Source organism: Molossus molossus, unplaced genomic scaffold (assembly GCF_014108415.1).
Source record: "Molossus molossus isolate mMolMol1 unplaced genomic scaffold, mMolMol1.p scaffold_m16_p_1, whole genome shotgun sequence".
Classification (NCBI taxonomy): domain Eukaryota; kingdom Metazoa; phylum Chordata; class Mammalia; order Chiroptera; family Molossidae; genus Molossus; species Molossus molossus.
Genome location: NW_023425344.1, coordinates 87,370,303 through 87,396,960, shown reverse-complemented (window position 1 = coordinate 87,396,960; position 26,658 = coordinate 87,370,303). Strand labels below are relative to the sequence as shown.

Genomic DNA, 26,658 nt, shown 5'->3' with positions numbered 1-26,658 from the left:
GGCCCCATATCCTAACATTATCACAGGGGAGATTAGGATTGCAACATGAATTCTGAGTGGTACACAAACATTCATACGATAGTACTCTTCTAGATTCAGAAGGTCTGAGAGGGATAACCTGCAGTCTTAACAAGCACCTCAGGAGCTTCTCAGATGAACCATATTGAGAAACTTTATGATTGGCTGGTGAGCCCAGCCGGAGTGGCTCAGTGGATTGAGCATGGTCCCATGCACCAAGAGGTCGCCGGTTAGATTCTTGGTCAGGGCACATGCCCAGGTTGCAGGCTCGATCCCCAGTAGGGGGCATGCAGGAGAGGCAGCCAATCAATGTTTCTCTCTCACATCAATGTTTATCTCTCTCCCTGCCTTCCTCTTTCTCTAAAAAAATCAATAAAAAACATCTTTTTGTAAAATGTAAATGTTTTTCTTTATTGATTTTAGAGAGAGAGGTAGAAACATCGATGAGAAAGAACATCGCTTGGCTGCCTCCTGCATGCCCTCCACTGGGGATCGGGCCCACAACCTGGGCATATGCCTTGACCGGGAATCAACCACTGAGCCATACCAGCTGGGCTAAAAAATATATATTTTTACAAAAATTAGCTGGTGAGTCCTGGCCAGGTAGGTCTGTTGGTTAGAGCATCATCCTGACACATCAAGGTTACAATTTTCATCCCTGGGCAGTGCACATATGAGAAGTAACTACTGAATGCATAAATAAGTGAAAAAACAAATCAATGTTTCTCTCTCTCCCCCCTCCATTCCTCTCTCCAAAATCAATAAATAAAAATAAAAACTTAGCTGGTGAAAGTGCTTAGTAAGAAAATGTGACCTCGCCCTAACTGGGTGGTTTTGCTCAGAGGTTAGAGCCTCGGCCCGTGAACCAATGAGTCGCAGGTTCATTTTCAGTCAAGGGCATTGGCCTCGGTTGCTGTTCGTCCCTGGCCCTGGTCAGGGTCATGCTAGAGGCAACCAGTTGATGTGTCTCTCTTATATCGATATCTCTCTCTCTCTCTCTCTCTCTCTCTCTCTCTCTCTCTCTCCTTCCCCCATTCCCTCCCACTCTGTCTGAAATAAATAGAAAAAATAACCTCGGTTGAGGATTTTTAAAAAAGAAAGAAAATGTGACCTTGTGTATAGATGTTAGAGGACCAGCAACTTCGAGCGAACTCCCAAGTCCTCCTATATTCTGTCCATAGCACCAGTGAACAAATTAGAAGGTGGAGAAAATTCTCATCTAATTTCCCACCACCCACACATACATCCTCACGAGGCCTCTGGAGCGCCACCAAGGGGGGCACAGTTCAATTACAAGTCTTTGAGGTTTAAGGAAACAGCTATATTTTATCTTTCAAGTGTTTATATTTCTATTTTATGATGACTTTCTAAAATTGGGATCAGGTCACATACTATGTAGTGTAATTACCTAGTTGAAAATTTAAAACCACGTCAAGTTCACTTAAGCCCTAGAGTAAAAGGCCTAATTTTTTTAATGCAAATAGATTGTCGCTACAGTATATATGTGTTTTAATTCACTTAGTTCCTATTTTAGTTTTAAAGTCTTTATTCATTTTTATTTGCTTTCTCTCTAAAATTTTGATTTCTACCGTAACATTAAGCTTTGCTTCTTAATATGTGCATTTAGAGAAATAATATACCAAGTTACTTTTGTCTTGTACCCTTTTGCTGACTTATAGGAAGAAAACTTGAAAACCTATTTCCTGTCTGTCAGGAATTTTTTTTTTTCAACTTGGACATGAAATCAGTTTGCTAGTGAAGCAGAATGAATGTGCTTATAGAAAATCAGCCCTGGCTGGTTTGGATCAGCAGTTAGAGTGTTGGCCTGCGGTCCAGAGAAAATCAAATTCTCTCTCTAGTCGGGGAAAAGCCCTGGCAATTTTTTGAAGAACTAGCCTTTGCTTTGTATATTCAGGTTTGGTTTTACAAAAGTAAATCACACTTTCTTTTAGCGGAAAGATTAAATAAATTGATCTCTGAAGTCAAGTTACTTTAGATCAGTTTTAATTTAAGGTTCTTAATCTGTCTATGAACGAAATTCACAAGATGTTGTATCAGACACTCAAAATCCATCAATTTAACAGGAAAAAAGAATCATCATGTTGATGTTAATCAGGTAAACCCCTGCTTTTGTTTTATCACATACAGTTATGGCTAAGAGCTAGAATTTCTCAAACAACAACAATTTATTATTTTGTAGTTCTGGAGGTCAGAAGTCTGGGATGAATCTTATGCAGCTAAAGTCTGGGTGTCCTCAGGGCCGGTTCCTTCAACTATCCAGAGGAGAACCGTTTTCTTGCCTTGTCCTGCTTCTAGATCTGCTAGATTCTTTGTCTCGTGATAGCCTCCCTCGAATCCTGCTTCCCTCATCTCCTGTCCTCCTGTCCGTGACACTCCTGGCTCCCTTTTATAAGGACCCTTTTGATTTCGATTTCTACCCAGTCAATCCAGGATAATCTCCCCATTTCAAGGCCCTTAATTTAATCAATCTGCAAAGCCCCTTTTTGTTGTAGAAGGTAATGGAGTCCCCAATGCTGGGGCTCAGGATGTGATATCATTGGGGAAATATTATTTAGCCAGAACACCAAACAGAAAGAATTCTCTTAAGTTTGTTTAGCCATCTGATTGTTGTCTGCAGAAAAATAAATTTGTAAGTTTGATGGCCCTTCTAAAATGCCAAACCAGGTAGAACAGTAGGAAGAGGAAATCTACACTTTTTATTTGTACTGTTACAATTCAAGGGCCAACATAAGATAGAAATGTAAGCAAATGACTGTGCCCACTAGTACTATCTAAACCTAACTAAGCAGGTGTTCAATAGTAAAAATGTGAATGAGATAGCAAGTTGAAAGATACAAAACTGAGAAACCTGTATCAAAATGGGGGGGGGGGGTCTCAAAATGTTAGACCATCAGCTGTATCATTGCCATTCCCATGTAATCCTCAGCTAGTGACCTGAGCATTACACATTGGTGTGGTCCAGTAATATGGACACAGGTCCTGCTCATTCATTTCAAAGTGATTCTAAAATTTCTCCAGCACCTGCGGATAAGAGTTCTTGACCACAACGCCTCACATACAGTCAAGCAAGGCTGCTTTTGCCCGTAGTCATACCCATGCTGCATCTTTTTTTTTTTATATATCCTCACTGGAAGACACTTTTGCATTTATTTTCAGATAGAGCGGGGAGGGAAAGAAGGAGGAAGATAGAGAGAGAAAAACATCAACTCATTGCTGCCCGCACGACCCCAACCAGGCCGGGGACAAACCACAACCTAGGTATGTGCCCTCAGTGGGAACTGAACCCCGGACTCTGGTCCGCAGGCCAACGCTCTAACCATTGAGCCAAATAGGTCAGGGCCATGCTGCATCTTTAATGAGATCTTTACAGACTGATACTTCCACAAAGAGTTTGTACATGGGAGAAAGATTTAACTCTAAAGTAGAGATTATAGAGCTGGCATCATGCCACTCGAGATGAAAACTCTCTGCGGGAGCTACTGCCACGCAGATCTCGCTTCTCGGCTGTTGGGGCAAGTGGAGCTTTAGCTCAGCAGGAAAGCTGGCATTAGCTCTTGCTGCCCACCTCTCTGCCCCAAGCAGCCAATAAGAACCAAATGAGGTTATAAATTAGAGGAGGAATCTTCCAATGCCCTTTCATAATTTCAGCCCCCTTTGACTCGTGCTTAGATTTATTTTTAAGTTCCCTTTTTGTGTAAAGATATAAGGGAAGTCATGGGCTCAAGGCAAGACTAGAAGTTGAAAACCTACGCTCACCAGCTCTTGTCGGCCCAAAGTGAAAGGTGCACTCTAGGTCAGATAGCTGGTGAATATTTGCTCATGATCGGTCAGGTTCACACAATGGCAGGTGTGTGGAATGGAGAGCAGATTCCTGGCCAGTAGCTGGTTTGGAGTCATGAGATAATTCTTTATCTATGCTTTAGATGCCCTTTGAATGTCTGCTGACATCAAAGAAGTAATGCCAGTTTTACACACCTGGGTTAGAGCAGACCTTCGTCTGGCGGCCAGTTTGCTTTCCATCTCACCTCCAAGCAGAGCAGGGACCTCACAATACAGTACTGGTGTCTCCACCTGCATGGCTGCGTGGCCGACCTGCTCCCAGCCCAGAGTGGCTGCAGTAAACATCTTTGATTGTAAAAATACTGTAAGTTACTAAGAGAATGAGCACTGTACAACATGAGCGTCATGGCCTTTTAACTGCAGCATAAATCAGCCACTTGGTTAAATAGAATTCCTTTCTTTACTGCTACCCTAGTAATTAAGTGGCTATAGAAGGGACCTTTTTTGCTCCCACCATAAATAGGTCAGATGAAAAGGGTATCTGCTTATAACTCATTTATCATTTTCTTTTGGAAATATCTAATTTGGAAGGGCTATTTATAGCCATTTTTTGGTTACAATTCCTAAACATACTGCTTTTAAGTAACTTTTCAGCTCAGGTCAGAGTGGCCTGCATGCACCGTCTGAGAAACTTGTCCTGCATCCTGTCTGGGGGTTTTTTATAACAAAAAAATGTTCAGATTATTGTTTTACAGTCTCTCTATATTCAAGCTGAGATATGTAATTTAGTTTTCGTAAAAAGCTCTTGATTACTTACATACTTGGCTTCTGCTACTTTGCTTGTTTATTGCTTCTTAAAGTACTCACAAAAACGCTACTATTAAATTCACAAGCGTTCTGCTAGCATGTATATCTTTAGAATGACTAAAAAAGGCTGGAAATGCCTTAGGCCATAAAGACCCAACTAGCCTGATTTTTGCATTTGATTCTATTCTTATACTATGATGTCTATTTTTTTCTGATAATAAACAAAAGCGTTAGGTACCATGTATTAAGTACTTAGGATGTGTCAGATGTTGCCAGGGTCAGTATTTTGATGATTTACAACAAGCCTAAGAAATGGGTGTGGGTTTCCCAGGTTTTTTGAGAACGACACCAAGGCGGATAAAATGTAAAGCAATTTACTCAATATCACAGAGTCAGTATGTGATAGGCATTATTGAAACTCGGGTCTTTTTGACTTTAGTAAGTACAGAAGTGAGCAGTGACTACTATAGTACCTTGCAATTAGACATATGGAGAAGTATAGGGAATAAAATTTGTGTAATTTTATATAGTATTCATGCAACTACCACCAAAATGCTCGGTGTATTGGTTAGCATTTTATATTTTTAAAAATAAAAACATTTTTAAAAATTGTATTATGAAATTTGTATTATTCATTATTAAACTAGGGGGAAAGCATGCATGGTCTCATTGCCCAGTAAACACTACTGTAAATTTGGGGTGGAGTATTTCTTCTGGTTTGTAATTTAACCACATTCTGCTTTTTTTCTCCCATAGTTATTAATACCATATACACTTCACATAACTCTAATGGTTGTACAGTAGTCTTCTGAGTGGCTTTATCCTAGTCTATCCCTGACCCTGAGAGATTTAGTGTGCATTTTCACTGTTGTACTGAGTGATTATCTTGCCTTTACCATACTTAAGGTTGTTTGCTTTAGGCAGATCCCATGAAGTAGAATTGCAGGATTTAAAGGTGTGACTGTTTGAAGGTTCTTGATACATTGTTTTTCTTTTTTTATCCTCACCCGAGGACATTTATTTTATTTTATTTTTATTTTTTTTTTGATATTTTGTTCAGATAGAGTGGGAGGGAGAGAGAGAGAAACATCCATGTGAAAGGGACACACAATCCAACCAGGGCTGGGGACAAACTGCAACCAAGGTACGTGCCCTTAGCGGGAAGCGAACCCAGGACTCTCCAGACCACAGGCCAATACTCTAACCCTGAGCAAAACCAGCCAGGGTGATACATTGTTTTTCCAAGAGATATATTATTTTGCCCTCCCACTAGCAAAACATATGCATCATTGTATGCTCACCTGAGTCAGGCACTATCAGTTTTCTCTTTGCCAATTGATAGACATCAAGTAGTATCTGAGAGCTTTCTTTGATTATAGTATAGTAATCCTGATCAAAATAAATGTTTTCTTTATCATCAAAATATGAGGGTGTTATTGTTGATATTATTTCAGATGAAGCTTGGCTCTTCACAGAGTCTGTCTGGAAATGTTTCAGTGAATCGGAGAGACTCCATGGATGCAGTTACCAGATGGAAGGTGATGCTATTACAGCGCCAATCTCATTTATACCTGTCTGTTCTCTCTTTTGCTTACTTCATGCAAACAATTACACTGAGAAAGCAATACATTGGTCTCTAGACAGCAAGAACTAAAGAAACTGGATGGTGCTTCCCCCACATTTCTAAGCATCACTTGAAAGGGTATGCTATTCCAAGAACAGCATGCCTCAGTAGAAATATAATCCTAGTTCCTAAGAGAAGTTTTTAGCAAGGCAAGAGAATTAAATTCAGATTTGAAGGATTTTTCAGCTCCGGGTGGGGGGGGGGAGCTATAGTAAAACATAATTCTTACTGTTTAGACTTAGAATCAAGTGGGTTTGAAACACAGATTCATAGGTGACTGGTGACTTAAGCATTGAATATCCTTATTAGTCTCCCAGTAATATATATATATTTTTCTTTTAAAGTATTTCTAAAACACAGATTTTTAAAATATCCAATATATCATTCATCCATTCATATGTCAGAAGTCCATTAAGGCCAGCACTTGGTCTGAAAGCTTGGGCATACAGAGTTGAGGAAGACACAACCCCCACTCTCCAGGATTATAGACCTGTAAGCTCGTATGTGAAGTACAAAGAGATAAGTGCTGTAATATGTATGCAAAGGATATATAGAAGGAAGGGGTAACTAACTTGACCTAGAAGAAGTCAGGGAGTATCTTCACAGATCAACAAAACGACAAGGATAGGTGCAAAAGGCAAAGGTAATGAAAATGGTGCGTTTAAAGGCAAGGTGAGACAAAAAAAAAGTGTTATCTTTTGAAAATCACAATATGGTGGTAGCATAGGGAAAGTTATAAGACACAATTCCAGAGAAAACATAAATAAAATAATTTGAATCATATCAAAGCATTTGGACATAGTCTGAGAGACAGTGTCAAATCTGCTCAATTCCTATGGAACCTGTTAACCACCTAAATAAACAAGATAGTTAGAAAATATAAAGTACTTGTCTTTTTAGTTCCTTATATATAGTCTTGCACAAATGTCCTCAACAGTGTTTCAATACCACGTTTGAGGATCTGGAAGCACAGGCTCTTTCCTCTTGGACAGCTGGAACTATAGGATAAATCATTCTAAGTGGGAAGACACCAAGGCAAGACATTGTGTAATATGCCAAAGGTGTTCCAGTATGTCCTACCATTAAGTGATCCAGGGGATGTGACTGTCAGCTTCCAGCATGCAGTGACTTTGGGAGAAGTATTCTCTGCAGACTTCTTCAACTGATTTCTCCTTATTAAATCAATAGCCTTATGGCCCTGGCTGGTTTGGCTCAGCGGTTGGAGCGTCGGCCTGCGGTCCAGAGAGACCCGGGTTCGGTTCCCGCTAAGGGCACGTACCTCAGTTGCAGTTTGTCCCCGGCCCTGGTTGGTCGTGCGGGTGGCAGCCACTCGATGTGTCCCTTCACATCGATGTTTCTCTCTCTCTCTCTTCCTCTCTCTCCCTCCCACTCTATCTGAACAAAAAATAGAAAAATGTCCTCGGGTGAGGGAAAAAAAAAAAATCAATAGCCTTATGAATATGACATAAAGAAAGGAATACTTTCTTGGAGAAAAAATAGATTTCAAGTATAAGTGATTACATTTTTGAATGTCAGAGTAAGGGATGAGAGGGAGATGGTAAAAGTGATGATTTTAAAAACCACTGCTGCCCAGGCTGGTTGGCTCAGCAGTTAGAGTGTCGGCCCGCGGACCAGAGAGTCCCTGGTTTGGTTCCTGCTAAGGGCACGTACCTCGGTTGCAGTTTGTCCCTGGCCCCGGTTGGGGTCGTGTGGGTGGCAACCACTCAATGTGTCTCTCTCTGTCTCTTCCTCTCTCTTTCCCTCCCACTCTATCTGAAGGTAAGTGCAAAAATGTCCTCGGGTAAGGATTTAAAAAAAGCAAAAAACACTGCTGCTGAAATGACCAGCAGAGAAGTAGAATAACATCCTCAATAAGAATACAACATAATGGTTAAGTCCACGGGGCCTAACACTTGGCTACTTGGGTTTTAATTCCAGTATTGTCACTTTAATCAGTGGGTTCTGGTACAAGTTACTTTACCTGGTTCCTTAGTTTCTTTGTCCACAAAATGGGGGTGATGGTGAGTTCTTTGAACTATAAATGAGACATTATATATCTGCAGCATAGTAAGTGCTCAGTTTAATAAGTTGTCATTACTTTGATCAAATTCAGACACTGCATTCCAAGCCAGCCTTCAACACGGTGTCTGAGGAGCAGTGAGGTTCTGTATCAGACATATATGTAGAGAGCTATAACTTGTACATGCTCAGTAAGCCAATGTTATAGCACATGGGCATCTATCTCCATTTTTCTATCTTTCCTATCTCTTTTTTTAATCCTCACCTAAGGATATTTTTCCATTGATTTCTTTCTTTCTTTTCTTTTTTTTTTTTTTTTTTTTCCCAGATAGAGTGGGAAGGAGGGAGGATAGGAGAGAGAGAGAGATAAACATCAATATGAAAAAGACACGTCAATTAGTTGCCTCCCACATGACCCCAACCAGAGCCAGGAATCAAACCCGCAATTCTGATCCATGGGCTGATGCTCTAACCTCTGAGCCAAACTCGCCAGGGCTGTTTCCTATCTCTTTGTTGCAGTTCTCACTGAGATCATTGAGCATTCTTATAACCAGTGTTTTGAAGTCTGCGTCTAGTAGAGTACTTGTTTCCTTTTTATTTAGTTCTTTTTCTAGAGTTTTGGTCTGTTCCTTAATTTGCGACATGTTTCTTTGTCTCCTCATTTTTTTTGCGTCCCTGTGGTTGTTTCTATGTGTTAGGTAGAGCTGCTGTGTCTCCCAGTCTTGGTAGAGTGGCTTGTGTGGTAGGCGTCCCGTAGAGCCCAGTGGTGCAGTCTCCCTGGTCACCTGAGCTGGGCACTCCTTGTATGGGTTGTGTGTGCCTTCCTGCTGTAGTTGAGCCTTGATTAGTTGTAAGGAATGGCTGAGACTGTAGTGGAGGATCTGTTGCACTGGGGCTGACCCTACAGAGCAGAATTTGCCTTAGCCAGGCTCTCGTACCTGCTGAGTCTGCTCTTTGGGTGTATCATTTGTGTAGGTGGTTGGGTGGTGCTTTGGTGTGGTATGAAGCTGACCACCGGGTATGTTCATTCTAGGACCTCTTGGGCAGTGCAGACCAAGGTCAGTCACTGCCTGTGCCCTGCCTGGTGCCACTTTGTAGAAGCTAAAAAGTGATCGGCAGATGGCTGCCATTTGTGCTGGGCTTGGAGGCACCCTGGAGAGACTAAGCTGTGAACAGAGGCCTGCTGCCACTAGTACCAGGCTTGGGGCTGAAAAGCAAGAGGTACGGGGCATGCCAAGGCCAGATGCTGTTTATTTGGGGTTAGTGAACCTTTGCAAGATCGTAGGAAAGTCGGCAGCATGAGCCAAGACAAGCTGTTTCTATGGGAAAGCCACTAGAAGCAGCTTTGGTTGACACAGGGTTTCAGGGAATCGCCAGGGCCAGCCAAACAGTGTTAGCCAGGTTGATGGAGACTCAGGTATGGCACCCGCCTGTGCCTGCAGTGGGAGGGCTCAGCAAGGACAATGGCTTCTGCTAGCACTTCCTTTTGGGAGAAAGCTGTTCCTCCAGCCCTTGCCCTGAAGCCTACATATCCTTAATTTTAGGACATCTGTTTAGCTAGATTTCAGGCGGTTCTCAGTGATGGTTGATCTGTAGGTTAGTTGTAATTTTGATGAGGTTGTGGGAGGAAGCCAGTACAGAATTCACCTACGCCACCATCTTGACCACAGTCGGCATCTAGAATTTCTCAAAGTGGTTCAAAATGCTTTCCTGAAGGATGCATCTTGAGAAAACACTTGTCAGATTCCTTATTCTTTTCTTTGTGTATGCGCATGCGCATGTGAAATCCTTCTATGCAAGCATAGCTAAGTAAAGAATATTCTTACTCTTAAGACTTAGTAATCACTCCTGACAAGTAAGAGAAGTAGAAAAAGAACAGTAAATGCAGAGGCTCAGGTTTGCTATATGGAGCAATTGCCAGCTGTTGCCATAGCAAGCGCATGCTCCCCTGAGTCATCTGAAGGACACATGCCCGCTTAATGCATCTTCCCAAGGTAATGCTCTTGGGAACATGGGAAGACACATCAACCTTCTGCCTTTCAAAAAAGCCAGGAGTCACATACATGCTTGTCTCTCCTTACACATTTGTGCTTCCTTCAGAAACTGACTGAAGAAAAGTTTGCTGTGGTCAGTGCTGTCTTTCCCCAGAACCCCTGCTTGAGATCCCAGACTTTGTTAGTCATGGCCCAGGGTGCCCCTGACATGCTCGTGAAGAAGAAAATATTCTTGTCTCACAATCTAGTAGTAAAAAGAAACTTTTAAAAACTAAAACAGTCCAGCCAGTGTGGCTCAGTAGTTAAGCAGTGATCCATGCAGCAAGAGGTCGTGGGTTTGATTCCCAGTCAGGGCACATGCCCAGGTTGTGGGCCTGATCCCCAGTCAGGGGCATGCAGGAGGCAGCCAATTGATATTGTCTCTCATCTATGTTTCTATCTCTCTCTCTCTCTAAAAAAATCAATAAAGGGAAAAAAAAATTAAAAAAAAAAAGGTAAAACAAATTTTCCCCTTAACTCTGAAGAAATGGGAACTGCGTTCTTTAATTCCATGTTTTTGGATAGATCTCAATATTTTTCTATTGAACATTTTTGTTCCAAAAGGATGTTTTATCATTGTTCCTGGCTTTGAAACTGTAAATCAAGGGAAAAACCAGTGAAGTGAAAGTCTCAGTGGAAAATGACATAAACAAACAGTGTTTAAAGGCTCCTTCCTACCTGGCAGGTTTCATTCTGGTCCCTCCGTAGAAACCGATGACAGGTACTTGGTAGAGAGTAGCTCTGGTTCAGTTCCTTCAGCTTGTACACAGTCATCCCAGGAGAACCATGTCTCCCAACATAGCACAGTGGAGAGGAGCGAAGGCCTGAAAGTAAGTAGCTTATAATCAATAATCAATCATGTGTTCTAAGATTTAGAAAACAGAACACTTGAATTTGTTCATTACAGTTGGCCTACTTCATCATATGATAGCAGCCATTTTTCTTATATAATTCTGAGACTTACAAAATGGAGGTGTTCCTACTCTTAATTTTAAAGAAATTATGTCATAGAAACTTTCGTTGTTTTCAAATTGTCATGCTTTAATGATTTGGAAAAGGTGGGGTAAGTATAGGTCAGTATGAGTTGTAAGTTCTGATAGTCGAATGTATTTTTACAACGTGGTCTCATCCAGGGCTAAGTTAGGATTGGCTTTCATGGAATTATTATATACTGTGGGATTGGTCAGTAGAGGGATGACTAGAAATAATAGGAATTCTACTTCAAAAAGAATTTGAACTCTGGTGTGTGAGGTGGGGGTTGCCTTGGCAGCGACCGTCCTGAACAATTTTCTTTCTCTTGCCTGGACAGAGATTGTACATTGCAGTTCTGGGTGACAGTCATAGCAAGGACGTATTGCAATCAGTTTGTAAGAACGGATCACTCCAGACTTCATGGGGCCGCTAGGCCGTGGTTTCATTTGAGGCAGAATTAGACTTAATTCTGGAATAGTGAAGGGAAAAATGGATCCAAATTGGTTGCTCTGTCTCGTTTACAATTTAAATTGAACTGATCTGAAACCAGAACCTAACTCTGTTGAACTCTGTGTGTGGAATCTGTTTGAAGCAATTCAGCCTAAGTGATGTCATTCCACATGTGAGCGTGGTTCTCAGTTTCTGTTACGTTTTAACATCTACTTGCTTTCGTTCTTCAGTTTCTCTTTTCATAATCTCTTCCTTTACCTTTCACTTGGCCACAGTTTCTCAATCTTGGCACTATTGGCATTGGGGCCAGAAAATTGTTTTTTGTAGAGAACTGTCCTGGGCACCATCCAGGTCCTCTATACACTAGGCAAGTAGCCAACTCTCCTCTGGTTGTAAAAACCAAAAATGTCTCCAGACATTGCCAAGTAGCCTCTCTGGGCAAAACCATTCACTAGTGCAGGTGAAAAGGAAGTGATCCACAGACTGAGCCCAGGGGGTTCTCTAAAGTTTAAAGACGAGGGAGAATGAGAGGGAACCAGGAAAGGAGAATGGAAAACAAACAAAAGAAAAAAAGAGAGCAGGTGGTGAAGTTGGAGAAGTAAGAGAAAATAGAGTCCCAGAAACCAAATGAAGAGCGTGTTACAGAAAAGAGGGTATCGCCATCTGTGTCAAATGCTGCTGTTCCTTAGGCCTGAGATGAGGATTCGTCGCTTATTTAACAATCAGATTTAACAGTAAGAGCGATGAAGTGTAAAATCATAGGATTGCTGCAAATAGGAACATGTACTTGATGTAGCTTGTAACATGTATTTTAAGATTAAAATTCCGAAGATGGTCACAAGGCAGATAATCTTTGCTGTTGTAAAAGAGTATAAGATGGCAATTTAGAGCTTGTGACAATCGGGATAAATTGAATATGTATTAATAATTTCTAATAAACTATATATATTTTTTAAATATTTGTATTGATTTTTTAGAGAGAGAGAAGAGAGAGAAACATCGGTGAAGGAGAAACATCGATTGGCTGCCTCCTGCACACCCCCCACAAGGGATCGAGCCCAAAACCTGGGCATGTGCCCTGACCGGTAATCATACTGGCAACCTCTTGGTGCCTGGGTTGACACTCAGCCACTGAACCACACCAGCCGGGCTCTACTGAACTATATTTTACTAGAAACTGTAAGCCTTGGTACCTCACCCAAGGTATATAATAAGGAAGGTATATGATAAGGTACGATATATGGCATATGATAAGTAAGGTATATGAGAAGTTATATGTTACCAATAAGAGACATTTGTGAGTTTAAATATGTATGCGTGGCTTCAGGACAGTTCGTAACAGTGTGAGTCAGCCACTTACATTCATTGTAAAATGCTTTCTTGAGTTGGAGGGAAGAGGCTTAGCAAAATAAGAACAGAAATGAAAGGTTTGCCATCTGTAGGGTGTTCCTCTGCTGTGTGGCAGTAGAAAAATGACTTTAGACCTGATTACTCAGGTTACTACTCCCTGTGGCAAGATGAATAACAACCCCACAAAGATGCCCCAGTCTGAATCCCTGGAATTTATGACTATGTTACCTACATGGCAAAGGAGACTTTGCATGTGTGATTAGGTTAAGTAATTTGATCTGAAGAGATTTTTCTGGAATAATCTGGGCCCAGTGTCATCACATGTACCTTAAGCCTGGAGAACCTTACTAGACTGTGGTACTGAATTATCCCTTGGGCTCAATGTAATCACAGGGTCAGAGTCGGAGAAGGTGATATGATGACACAGTTAGAGAAGGTGATAGTGTATGAAAACAGGTTGGAACGATGCGTTTGGAAGATAGAGAAAGAGACCCCAAGCCAGGGGATGCTGGCGGCCTCTAGATGCTGGAAAAGGCAACAAAGCAGATTTTCCCCCTAGAACCTCTAGAAAGAATGCAGTCCTAAGAACACTTTGATTTTATCCCCATAAAATTCATTTTAGACTTCTGATCTCCAAAACTATCAGATAATAAATTCGTGTTGTTTTAAGCCACTGGGTTGGTGGGACTTTGTCACGACATCAATAAGAAAGTAATCCAATCCAATTCAGTACACAAGTTCTCCTCATTACCTCACTTCAAAGTACTGAAATCTCTGGGCCTTGTCTTCTGTGTCACTGAGGGAGCATTCAGATTTTGAAGAAGCAGCGTGAATACCATAATAAAGATCTTTCCACATTATTGTTTTCAAGGGCAAAATGAAATTCATCACCCTTTCTTGGGTAACTGAGTGATATCTTAAGGGTGAAAAAAAGTCATTTTTGCTACCTTGCTAATAATATATTTAATCTTGTCATTACTAGTTTTATGTAGTCTTAATTTCTTATGTGATTTGGGGAACAAGAAATTATCTGTGACCTATGCCATGAAATAATCTTCATCACTGAGCTATTTTCTCCCCAATCCAGAAATTGCATTTGGAACATGTTTTCCCATTGCTTTCCCTGCCCCCCCTTTCAACATTAATGTCCAGGGGAAATGCAACAATATGTTTAATCTGCCAATAGTTATTGTGAGAATGTCTAATTTTTTCCTTGATAGTGTCTTTTGGCTTCTTTACTGTTGTCTGAAGCAGTGAGTATAAACTCAAACTCTTTATAAATTTAAGGAAAAAGATCATCTTTCAATGCAAACATTTAGCCCTTGAGGAGAGAGAAAGAAAGCGCTCTCGGGTTTGGATATGTTGACTCTTGTTTGTATAATTGTCTGTGCAGCTGTCATTTGTATTCAAATTTTGGGAAATTCTGTCCAAATTGGGCTTAATTTCATACACCTAAAAGCGGGTTTCCACTCCATTGTGAGTAATCAATATGCCCTTTATAGCATTTTGTCCCTTCTGGTTGCAGGGTCCAGCTCGCAGATAAAGGTGTTATCTACAGAACACGCAGGGCTTCTCCAGGATGAAGGCAAGCAGGAAAATTAAAGATATTTTATTTGACTAATTTTTATTTTTATATTTTTAAATAGTTTATAGTTTATATTTCTATGGTCAGTAGGCCATTAGAGTGAATGACTTTTTTTTTTTAAGCCTTGACACAAGCCCAGACTTATGTGTTGCTCAACTTCTGGTCCAAGAAAATTTTATAGGCTGCAAAAAAAAAAAAAAGTCACTAATACCGCATTTACATTATGTAATAGGTTTTAAGACTGTAAGAGGTCAAGTTTAACCTGGTGGCAGGATTCAGTCAACTGCTCTTATTTAATAGGAGCCATTTCAGAATTATAGCATGCTTTCTGTATTGTCATTATTATCATATTTTAAAGTAATCTTAACAGGTGAGCATTTCTTCATTGGAAATTCAGATGAAAGCTTTCTATTTCTTTCAACAAAGAGCATGTTTTTAAGGGAATGAGCACAATGAAGTTGCTGACGGAACCACTTTCTGGATTGAATTTCTGCATGCTGCCTCTCTGTTTTTTAATGGTCACTAGACTTTAATGTTTTACCATGACTAGTATCAGTAGCTGATGTATATTATGTAAGACAGTTACTTGGGAATTCTAACTGGAAGTGATATTCAGTACCAGAGAATCAGATGAGAATATTGAGAGCAATACGCTCAAACAAAACAAACTATAAATTATTTTGTGAATCCATACGTCATTTTTAGTTTGCTTAGAGATGGGGTGAGACTTGTTTAAAAAAACCATTGATACACTTTTGGCTAAATTTTTATCTGGAGATGGTGGTAAGCTTTACTCTTTCTAAGGAGATAAGAAATTGTCACCTTCATCAAAGACAGAATATAATTTTATTCTGTCTTTAATTAAGTATCCTCTAAACATATTTGATTCTAGCTTTGAAATGGATTCTTCCTGATGAGTTTTATGAAACCACATCTTCTAAGACAAAGAATAAATATTCTTGCATCTCTCTAAGATGCAGTACCCTGGGGAAAATGGACACTGACTCCAGATGAGAGGTCAGAACACTTAATTCAGGATGTATCAGCCTCACTGAAGCAATACCATGATTAGCCTAGCAATTTGCTGTACTTTTCTCAGACCAGAAGAATATTCATTCTTTTAAAATTTTTATTTTTAATTATAATTGATATGCAGTATTATATTAATTCCAGATGTACAATGAAGTGGTTCAACATTTGTATGCCTTACAAAGTAATCATCATATTTATTCTTTTATTTATTTATTTATTTTTTATCCTCACCCGAGGACATTTTTCGATTTTTTTGTTCAGATAAAGTGGGAGGAGGAGAGAGAGAGAAACATCCACGTGAAAGGGACACATCGAGTGGCTGCCACCCACACGACCCAACCAGGGCGGGGGGCAAACTGCAACCGAGGTACGTGCCCTTAGCGGGAACGGAGCCCAGGTCTCACCAGACCGCAGGCCCACGCTCTAACCACTGAGCCAAACCGATCAGGGCCATATTTATTCTTAAGTGAATGAAACTTAAAGGTGTGAAGAGCAGGAGCTCATTTAAAAAGCTCCTTCAGGTCACACATGCATTTCTGTAGCTCATGTGGCTGCGGATGCTGCTGTTGTAGGGGGAGGGGAACATGCCAGAGTGTATTGACTGGAGATGCAGCATCAACCTGCAACCACGTCTGCCCATTAGAATGGAAATCATTAACGCCAAGTTTTTTTGCGAGCAGATCTTTTTTGTTCTGCGCCCTCTCAAAGATCCTAGTGCTCTCCGTGGCTTAAACCCGCACGTCTCCCATTTATTTTTCCGAAGGCCAGAAGTGCTAACTCTTCCCCCTTCTCTCACACGCAAGGCATGTAATGACTCAGCCTGTTCTTCTTTACTTAAAGAGAAGAACAGAGAGCCCTGACCGGTTTGGCTCAGTGGTTGGAGCATAGGCTGGGGGACGAAAGGTCTCGGGATCAATTTCCGGTCAAGGGCACCTACTGCGGTTGCAGGTTCAATCCTGGATTCCTCGGTTGGGGTCTTGCCATGCTGGAGACAACTAATCAATGTGTCGCTCTCACACCTATGTTTCTTTCTTCTCTCCCTCTCCCTCTCCCTCTCCCTCTCCCTCTCCCTCTCCCTCTCCCTCTCCCTCTCCCTCTCCCTCTCCCTCCCCCTTCTCCCCACCTCTCCCCCCCTCTCCCCCCCTCTCCCTCTCCCTCTCCCTCTCCCTCTCCCTCTCCCTCTCCAAGAAAATCAATGGAAAAGTATACTCGGGTAAGGCTTAAAAAAAAAAAAAAAAGACAAAAGAAAAAGCCATGCGTTTCAGTACTGTAATGGTTAGCGGTGATAAATTGGTGAACCCAACCCTCACAACTTATTGCAACCTGACTCTGCGGCAGTTTTCAGAGCTCCACACAAGCTGACCGTCCTTTTTCCAAAGGGACTGTCGGCCATCCTCAGCCCAAAGCCAGTCTGTCTGATACACTTTCCACCTAGATCAAGCCTGCTGCTGCCTCTTCCCATCCTTCCATCCTCACCGGCCACCTCAAAGCCCTCTTTCCACAGGGCATTTTCTCTCGACAGTAACATCTCCTTCCTCAGAATTTTTATCAAACATTATGAATTATAACACATTTTTCTAATTAGATTAACAGAGGCAGACTTTCCTCTCACATAGGGATTGGTTTATTGTTATTTTTCCATTCAGTGGCATACAAACCACACTGCAAATGAAAATGATGAAGTTAATCACATTTTGAATGGATGGATGTCAGCATTTTTGATGAGCAACTGAAAACATCTAAGGAAACAATGGTAATTAATTGATATCTTTGCCAAGTTCTTAGACAGATGGCATTGTTTTATGGGCTGAGTGTGTGTGGAACATTTTACAACTTTTCTCCCCAAAGATCTTCTTTTCAGTTGTAAAAAGAAAGCCAACAAGAAAACAGAATTCATACAGATTTTTTAAAAGGTAACAAGGAACCCTGGCCCATTTGGCTCAGCAGTTAGAGCCTCAGCCCAAGGACCAAAAGGGTTGTGGTTCAATCTTGGGCCCCAGTCAGGGCCCTAGGGGAGGCAACCAATCCCGCCCCCCCCCCCCCTCCAGTCTCTCTTTCTCCCTCTCTCCCTTCCAGTCCGTCTTTAAGAAAAAAAATCACTAGAAAAATATCCTCAGGTGAGGATTAACAAAACAAAACAAAAATTGACAAGGGGAAAAAATTCCATGTTGACAGATAAGTACGCAACTTTCTCCAAGAGATCTGTTTTAAGAGAACTACTGTCCTGGAAAGGGACAGATATGTAACCATGTTACTGAATCCATTGTACCAAATGTGACTTTGCTTTAATCATGGCGTACTTCAACCATAGAAAAACTGAATTGGAAAAGAATGGTTTTCTCGCCTTTTTAAAAAAATAAATAAGGAGAACCTGTGATCTTTAAATTAGCATTTGAGGGGAAGAAAGAGGTAGTTGCAACTCAGAGAAGCTCATAAATCACACATTATTTGGTTTTCTGGGTCAAACATAACAGCCTTTACTTTAGTCATGGCTTTGTCTTGCCATCATGAAGCCATCATTCATTTGTATTCACTATGGACACAAAATTATTATGCACAAAATTATTCTTTGTCAGAATTTCTAGGCGCGAAGTTAATTTTTAGTTATAATTTACTTGTGAATAAAAACTGCAGGAAAATCTCCATTGCTTGTAAATTAAAAAATGCCTCTGTGAAGTGTTAGGGGTCTTGAAATCTCAAGAATGTGACCGTCCAGCCCTGGCCAGAACTCCAACTGCATAACTTCAGGATCCCTTTTAAGAAAACCCTCTTCTCTATTCTTATGACATTGTAACCACCATAGACATCCACTGAATATCTTGTGGGCGAAAAGCAGTGTGTTATTTCCTCAGTCTCTGGGCCTCCAATCTGTTTGTAGCCTTAAAATTACTTTTAGAACCTTGAATTGTGTCCTGACTGGAATCAGCAACTGAACTAAAGGAGAAATCTTGAAAGAGAGGTGCCCTCACCAGTCAGCAATTTTTCTCAGCTGCAGACGCTTTTAGGTCTCCTTTCCTTGTCTTTCCTCCCCCACAGCTCTGTTTTTACTTTCACAACTCAGTAGCCCCTGACTAGCCACAAAGCAAGGTTATTTAAACACAAAGGAGCTAAGGCCATCTCCTGAAGGTATTCATTAGCAATTATCCTCTGTTGAAATGCTGCCCACATGAAAGTTTCACCATCCTCAAATAAACGTGTCTGACTCCTGAAGGCGTACAAGTATGCTGGCAGAGATCTTGATGTGAATTGTTAAAGAGACAGAAGCTGAGTGCTGGTTTCGGTTGAATCCTAGAAGTTGGGGGAACCAAAGCGTTTGAATGGGTACACACTCTTTGAGCATGTTATTGGATTGGATAATAAATACAAATATTGAGTTGTTACTCCGGTTACGAATAGAAAAAAAGACACCTCTTAGGAATGTTTAGGAACAAGGTAGCATGATAGGGAACTCTAAATCTCTACGGATAAAGGATAAGACCATCATTTGTTTTTATTAATTATGAACCAGTTTCTTTTATTCACATTGATGACAGAAGTGGAAGTGTGAATCCAAGTACAACACGCTCAGAGCACATCAGTACTTCATTTGGGTGAACTTTATTTGGTTGGTTACCTCGTAATTATAGCTACAGAGTCACCATCCTGAGAAGAATGTAAAGAGCACCTACAGTTAAGGGTTGTGCTATATAATGTGCATTTAAGATGTATTAAGCAAGAAGAGTCAATGCCATCTAGAAATTGCTAGTTATCTGGTAATAAAACAATATAGTGTTACATTATACCCATCTCTGAAGGCTGGTCAGAATATGAAGTGTTACTGGATTACCACTGAGACATTAGGGAAGTCATTTATCTACATCAGTGACTTTCAACCAGTGCGCCTCAAGAATTTTTAAAACAGGCAATACCTGACTATTTAGTCAGGGGTACTGACCTCTTTTCTCTTAGACAGTCAAATTAAAAAAATGACAGCCAACACAATAACCATCCAGCGTGAATGCCCTGGCTTGAACCATAAATATATAGGTCATGTAATAGAGTTGCATCTTATTTGTCATGTTGCATAATAAGGTTCGCCTGATTGGTTAATTCTTCTACCAGAAATCCTTATGTACAAGTATAGGCACCTGTTTTTTTTGTTTGTTTGGTTTTTTTAAATCACTGTGGAACAAAAAAAGTAGGTAATTACTGTTATTATATATTTTTTATAAATCAATCAAAATGATATCTATTTTTGTCAGATTGGCAAGAAAGTATTTTTTCATGTGCTGCAGAATTTTAGTAATTAGTTTATGTGTGCCATGAGATGAAAAAGGTTGAAAGTCACTGCTCTACATAAAATAGTAAGTGGGCAAGCAGCAAGTCATTATTCATCTTGACTATAATTGAACCTTTCCCAGATGCCAAGACAGAAAGGCAGTTTTAATTTACTTAACCCTGTTTGCTAAAGAAAATCGTATCTTCTTCTAAGCAAAATGGAAAAATCACAATACATTAAACTATAAATGATACATTTTGATTACTCAATTGAAGAGATGAGATTTAATATTTCCTTAAGATGATTTCCTGTTATAGAAGCTTAAACCTAATTTTAAATTAACCCAAAGAGCATTATTTGAATTTTACCACAGAAGATTTATATCATAGACAATGAGCAACATTTTTATTATTGCATTTATACTTAAACAAATATTAGTTCACATCATTGACGGCCTGAGGCCCAGATACAGCCTAGACAAATACTGCATGTTGACTTTGTAGTTTTGACCAATATGAAGTATGCACCTATGTGACCATCAGCAACCAATGTCATCAGCACACACGCACACATGCACAATTCTCTCCTCTGTAGCACAAGGAAATCAGACTCCATCTCTAAGGTTCCTTGCAATTCTTAATTTCTGTGCATCTGTACTGATTGACTTGGTTACCCTGGCTGTGGAACGGAAGGTTTGTGAAGAATCTTTAGAAAAAGTGTGAAAAAGAGAATGATCCTTGCCAAGAAGTTAGCAGTGCATTAGGACTAATTCTCATTCTAGAACTGAAGAAATTAGAGAGAAAAAAATACAGAGGGAAGATTTTTCTTTTTTTCCTGGTTATTTGCGCACATTACTTTCCCCTTAATGGCTAGAATGATAGGATCATATAAAGACATCCCTTTAACTTGCTTTATAAGCGTAAGTAACACAATCTAACCATAACCAAAACTTGAATTGGATTGAATGAGCAATAATTTGTTCTCCATGAAGTGAAGGGGTTTGGACCATGAAGTTGTGGAGATTTCTCTTACTCTTTCACAGTTAAATAATGTACTACACAATTACACATTGGTCATGGAATTCAGTAGAAGGGCTTAAGGAATTCTTATATGCTTATAAGATAACACATCAGGTACATCTTTTCTCCTCTGTCCCCAAAAGTTTAGCATAGGAAAGTAGCGAGGATCTAAGGCTACTTAACCTCTAAGCCTGATTCCTTAGTCATAAAATGAAGATAATGCTTTATCTGCATTAAGGATGATTAAAATGATCATGCTTTTAAGCACTATCTCTACCCATAGGAATCACTTCCTAAATCATAATACTATGATTATTGTCACTTATCATTACCTTTATCATTTTTAAAAGAATAAATACTATTTGATATTACTATTGCCTGCATTAACTTGATAGAACTTTGTTTTCTTTAGTGAGCCCTTGCTTCCACAAATGTAAATGTGAATAGTGATTCTGACTCTAAAAGTAATTTCATGCTGTAAACTTGCAAAATACAAAGAAATAAAGCAATAAATATATTTATGGCCCAAAGTATTTTCTCCTTGAAATGTTCAATAGTTAAGTTTCCATAAGTGTCCCACTTTTTCATTTCTATTTGAACTATAGAAATAGATTCTTTCTCGGAGAAGAAAATGGATCACATGTTTTTTTTCTAAATATTTTATTCTTTATTAATGTATCACTGGAAAAGTACAACTGTTCATTTACTTAGTTAGTGTTTGCTGAACAACCATGTACACAATTATTTTCCCTGGCAGAAAATTTGAGATGACAAAACCAGGATCGTTCAACAAATATTTAATAAGCACTCCTTTGTACCAGGTCTTGTGTTTCCAAGACAAGTATTTGAAAACCTCAGTGGAAGTGATTTATTCCACCCTTACTCATGGGTTGATTTCTGGAATCACTTGCCTTATTTGAGTTAGGAATGTTGCACGTGTAAATAGTAAGATTCCTCATGAGTCAGCCCATATGTGTCAGCAGTTAAGGGGGAAAATAATGAAGCATTTTATAAATGGTGCTCTTTGGGTTAATGCATTTTGCTATTTGTAGTATGTCTTATAAATGACTTTTCAACCCTTTCATTTTAACCAGACTCAGTGGGGAATGCCCAATTTAAGGGAAATATTGGTTTTTCAGGAAGTATGCTCAGATGGTTAAATTATTTACAAGGCATCTTACATTTTATTGGATTGTAGTCTATAGAAGCTTTTGTTCTTTTGGGCATTTTCACTACTATTGTACACTTCACCTTGGCACAGTGATAAGCCAGCAAGACCTAGAGATTCTATTAGATATTTCTTTTTTTTTTTTTTTTTTTTGTAATCCTCATCTGAGGATTTTTAAAAAATTTATTTTAACCCTGGCCAGTTTTGCTCAGTGGTTAGAGCGTTGGCTTGCGGTCCAGAGAGACCTGGGTTCGGTTCCCGCTAAGGCATGTACCTCGGTTGCAGTTTGCCTCCAGCCCTGGTTGGGTTGTGCAGGTGGCAGCCACTCGATGTGTCCCTTTCACGTCGATGTTTTTCTCTCTCTTTCTCATCCTCTCTCTCCCCCCACTCTATCTGAACAAAAAATAGAAAAATGTCCTCAGGTGAGGATAAAAAAAAAATTTAATTTAGAGAGAGAGGAAGGTGAACGAGAGAGAGAGAGAAACATCAAATGGTTGCCTCTCTTACTGCGCCCAGACCAGAAGTTGAACCCCACAACCTTATCGTGTATGGGATGACGTTCCAGTATTTCCTATACATAGGTAGTAAGATCAGACATTTGATTAGATCAAGCTCAAAGTTTTAGGCAAGTTAGGTGGCTCTGTGTTCTTCCTTAAGGGAGGATTGAACAGTGCCACGTTGCCCAATGAACTAAACGCTGACTCTAGTGAAAAGGGCACATTCCCAAGAAAATGTTTTCTGTGCTTGCATAGAGGGGACTGGTATAAAAGTTGGTGAATAACGACTAAATATAAATTTCTAATGGGTAAATAAATTGCTTAAATTTGTATTTTATAAGATTTGGATTTTTTTTAATTTGTTCATAGGAAGAAATCCTTCCTGTTTTCTGCTCTGTATGCTGCCTTTATCTTTGGCGGTCGGCACCTAATGAACAAGCGGGCGAAGTTTGAACTGAGGAAGCCGTTAGTGCTCTGGTCTCTGACCCTCGCAGTCTTCAGGTAGGTGTTTTTCATTTTCCTAATAAAATCCATCCGTTTCATCAGAAGCAACAATTGAGCATTTTATCTTACATCTCGTATTTTTGGTTGTTTATAAATAGATTGAGGACGTAAAGCCATGTCCAGAGAGAACCTTCATTGCAGCCAAATCTCCCACACTGGACTTAGTCCCGTAAGGGCTCCCAGGGCAGCTGTGGAAACTGCTCCTGTAGCAATCCAGTTCCTCTCGCAGGGCTGGAAATAGTGCCTCTGTTCCCTGTTTTTGTTGCACTAATTTAGATGAAGGGCTAAGTGGAAAGCCACACCAGTGAACTGTTGAAGTGTATGGGAGAGCATAGGGCTTGAATGTGGTAGACATGATGTTACTAATACTTGATCAAAAAATGGCACCAGACACAACCAGATACTGAACACGTGTAGCATGAGACCAGAGCATGTTTTTTCCTGTGTCCCCGAAATCACCCTCCACGCCATTGCCTGCATTGACTCACAGGCATATGTATGCAACTAGTTCTGACTTCATAGTTGGTGGAACTCGTCAGAGAGGCCGTTAGGACCAGGCCTGGTCTTCCAGGGGGCCTGTGCCAGCCAACGCACACTCATTCCTGGAAGACAGAAGGAGCAGTCTCTAATATTTGGTGATTTCGGCAATCCTGAGACTAATTAGCACACAGCTGGTGTCCAAACAGGTGCCAGAATTCACCTGTAGCACTGACAAAAGTACCTTGTCTCGCTTGTCAAAACCAACAAGTTTATAACTAGGCTTCTGGGGTAGGGGAAATAGATGGAGATATACCACAAAATAAAAAAATAAAAAAAACTATTCATTTCAATATTTATGGGTGGGTTTTTTTTCATGTTACATATTAACCGTTCTTCCACTAAGCAGAAATAGATGGTATCATTAAAAGCCTCATTAATTACTACATCTTAATAAAAACAATCGGAAGAGGGTTTTCACAGACTCCAGTGATCTGTGCATTTCCATTATGTTGGTTCCCTGCATCTGAAAACCCATTTGCTGGCTGCCATCAAACAGGTTCTATCTTGGCGCGTTTTGTGAGGCTCGTGTTTGAGGTGCTGGTCCGAGATCTGCCACTCAAGACTTCCTCCGTTTCAGTCTGTGTCAGGGTGTGATTCTCTAACGCAAAGGAGCATTTTAATGTTAATTTTCATTTAATGATCACAGAGTATGCTTCACCGAAAGGATTTTCCTATGGATACCTTTCAGCATTTTACCAAGTTTTCAACATCCCCTGAGCCTTTATTAGTCTTTTTCCTGTAACTTGAACAGGTAGAAGCAGAGAAAAGAGTACGAGGACCCCAAGCCTCCCTTACCCTGCTTAAGTAACTATCAACACTGGGTTCACCTTTCATCTGTAACCCTACCAACTGCCCCTTTTACCTCGAAGTATTTGGAATATGTCTGAATGAAATAATATGATTTTTATAAGTTCTGATTTTTTAAAAAATGACCAAATTAACATTACCTCACCAAATTAATAATTCTTTATTCTGAATTATTCAAATTTCTCCAATTGTCTCATAAATTTTTTCCCACTCACCTGAGGCTATTTTCCTATTTATTATCAGATAGAGTGGGAAGAAGGGAGAGAGAGAGAGAGAGAGAGAGAGAGAGAGAGAGAGAGAGAGAGAGAGAGAAACATCGATGTGAGAGAGACACATCGACTAGCTGCCTCCCGCACGACCCAACCAGGGCCGGGGACAAACTGCAACTTAGGTACGTGCCCTTGACTGGAGTCAAATCGAGATAAATTTTTTTTTTTTTAAATAAAAAAAAGTATTTTTAAGAATTTGGATCAAAATAACATGAACACATTTCCGTTGGTTGCTTTCTTTTAACTTAGAGGTTTCCACCCCCTCTCCCCTTGTCCCTCTGCCCATGCCCATCCATCCTTTGAGGATCGTTTGCCCCTTAGACTTTCTCCCAGACTAGATTTTGCTAACTTTTCTCTGTATTCCTTTTTAGCTGGTAGTTAGATCTAGAAGTTTGATTATAATTAGTTTTAACATTTGACTTTTTATAAGTAGAAACTTGCCTTTATCAACCCTTCATATATAGAGTTATTACAGCAAAGACAGGATAAATGCTCGATTCTTTGACTATACAGTATTTAGCCATTCCCAAAAATATATTGGATTACTTAGCATGTAAATATTAACTGTTTCTTAACCATTATTATGAACTCATGGATTCATACTTCATGTGTAAATGACTTTTAAATGATTTTGATTTTGGTGTATTTTAGTTCATTGCTGTTATTCTTCTGGATGCTAAATTATTCCATCTTTGGCCAGTGGGAGTTGTTTCAAGTAGACTCTGGATCTTTGTTACATGCACAGAATGGTACCCATAGCTTGATTCTCTGGGGGGTTGGGGGGGATGGTGACAAGATGTTCCCAAACGGGAATTAGCCATTTCTCTAAGGAGCCCAAGTTCCTTTGGGGGATGGGAAATAGTATTTAGAAACCACTATCTGAGTACTAGGGGTGGGTGTTGGTGCAAAGTCAGTTCTTATTTCTCGGACTTTCAGAGGCCAAACATATATAATTATCTATTTTTTAAAGAAATGTATCCAGCCCTGGCCAGTTTGTCTCAGCCGTCAGAGCGTTGGCCTGCGGTCCAGAGAGACCCGGGTTTAGTTCTTCCTAAAGGCATGTACCTCGGTTGCAGTTTGTCCCTGGCCCCGGTTGGGTCATGCGGGTGGCAGCCACTAGATGTGTCCCTTTCACGTCGATGTTTCTCTCTCTTTCTCTCTCTCCCTCCCACTCTATCTGAACAAAAGATGGAAAAATGTCCTTGGGTGAGGATAAAAAAAAAAGAAAGAAATTGATCCAGAGTTAGATACTTTTAGGTCTTATTTATGACTAGAGAGTTTTTACTTAATTAACTACTTATTTTTTCTTCCTCCCATGCCAGAATTTAAGTTCCCAATGTCAACCAGTAATTACTCATTTATTTTATCTTACAATGCATATGTAATAGTCATTAACACGACTTTATATTTTTTTAGATTGACACGTTTTTCTTGTTTCCTCTTCCATTTCCTTAATTCTGTCAGTTACTTTACTTCCTTCAGAGCAATGTTTTTATATAAAATTTTAGAAACAAGAACTATATTGATCAGTCTGAGCATGGATGGTCTAGACTAGAGTCTTGTAAAAATTCGCAATAATATTTTAATCAGGAATTTGCAAAATATCGATAATAGGACACTATTGCATTAACCCAGCATTGTTTCATGTTAAGAATAGTATATTGAGGTTCCTCTTTGCTTACAGAATTCTGGTTGACATTGCATTGAATGAAAAAGGCTAAATACAGAATGATATTCTTAATATAATATTATGTAAATTTAACTCCTAGACACCAAACATCTATATGTTGTTCATTAATCCCTTCAAGTACTTGTAAAAGCATCTAAAAAGATAACTAGAAGAAAATAGCTCAATTGTTACATCTGTGGAAAGACAGAGAAGACATGTTTTTATTGAATGCCTAC

The 26,658-nt window shown here is 39.9% G+C and overlaps 1 protein-coding gene across 2 annotated transcripts in view; it reads left to right on the top strand.

Moving 5' to 3' along the window:
* The window catches only part of ELOVL6 (ELOVL fatty acid elongase 6), a 156,793-nt gene that overhangs the window by 86,252 nt on the left and 43,883 nt on the right, over nt 1–26,658 (top strand). For both annotated transcript variants that reach the window (XM_036276179.1, XM_036276189.1), the window contains exon 3: nt 23,003–23,134. In XM_036276179.1, coding sequence (XP_036132072.1) covers nt 23,003–23,134 — 132 coding nt within the window. The remainder of the gene's footprint in view (nt 1–23,002; nt 23,135–26,658) is intronic.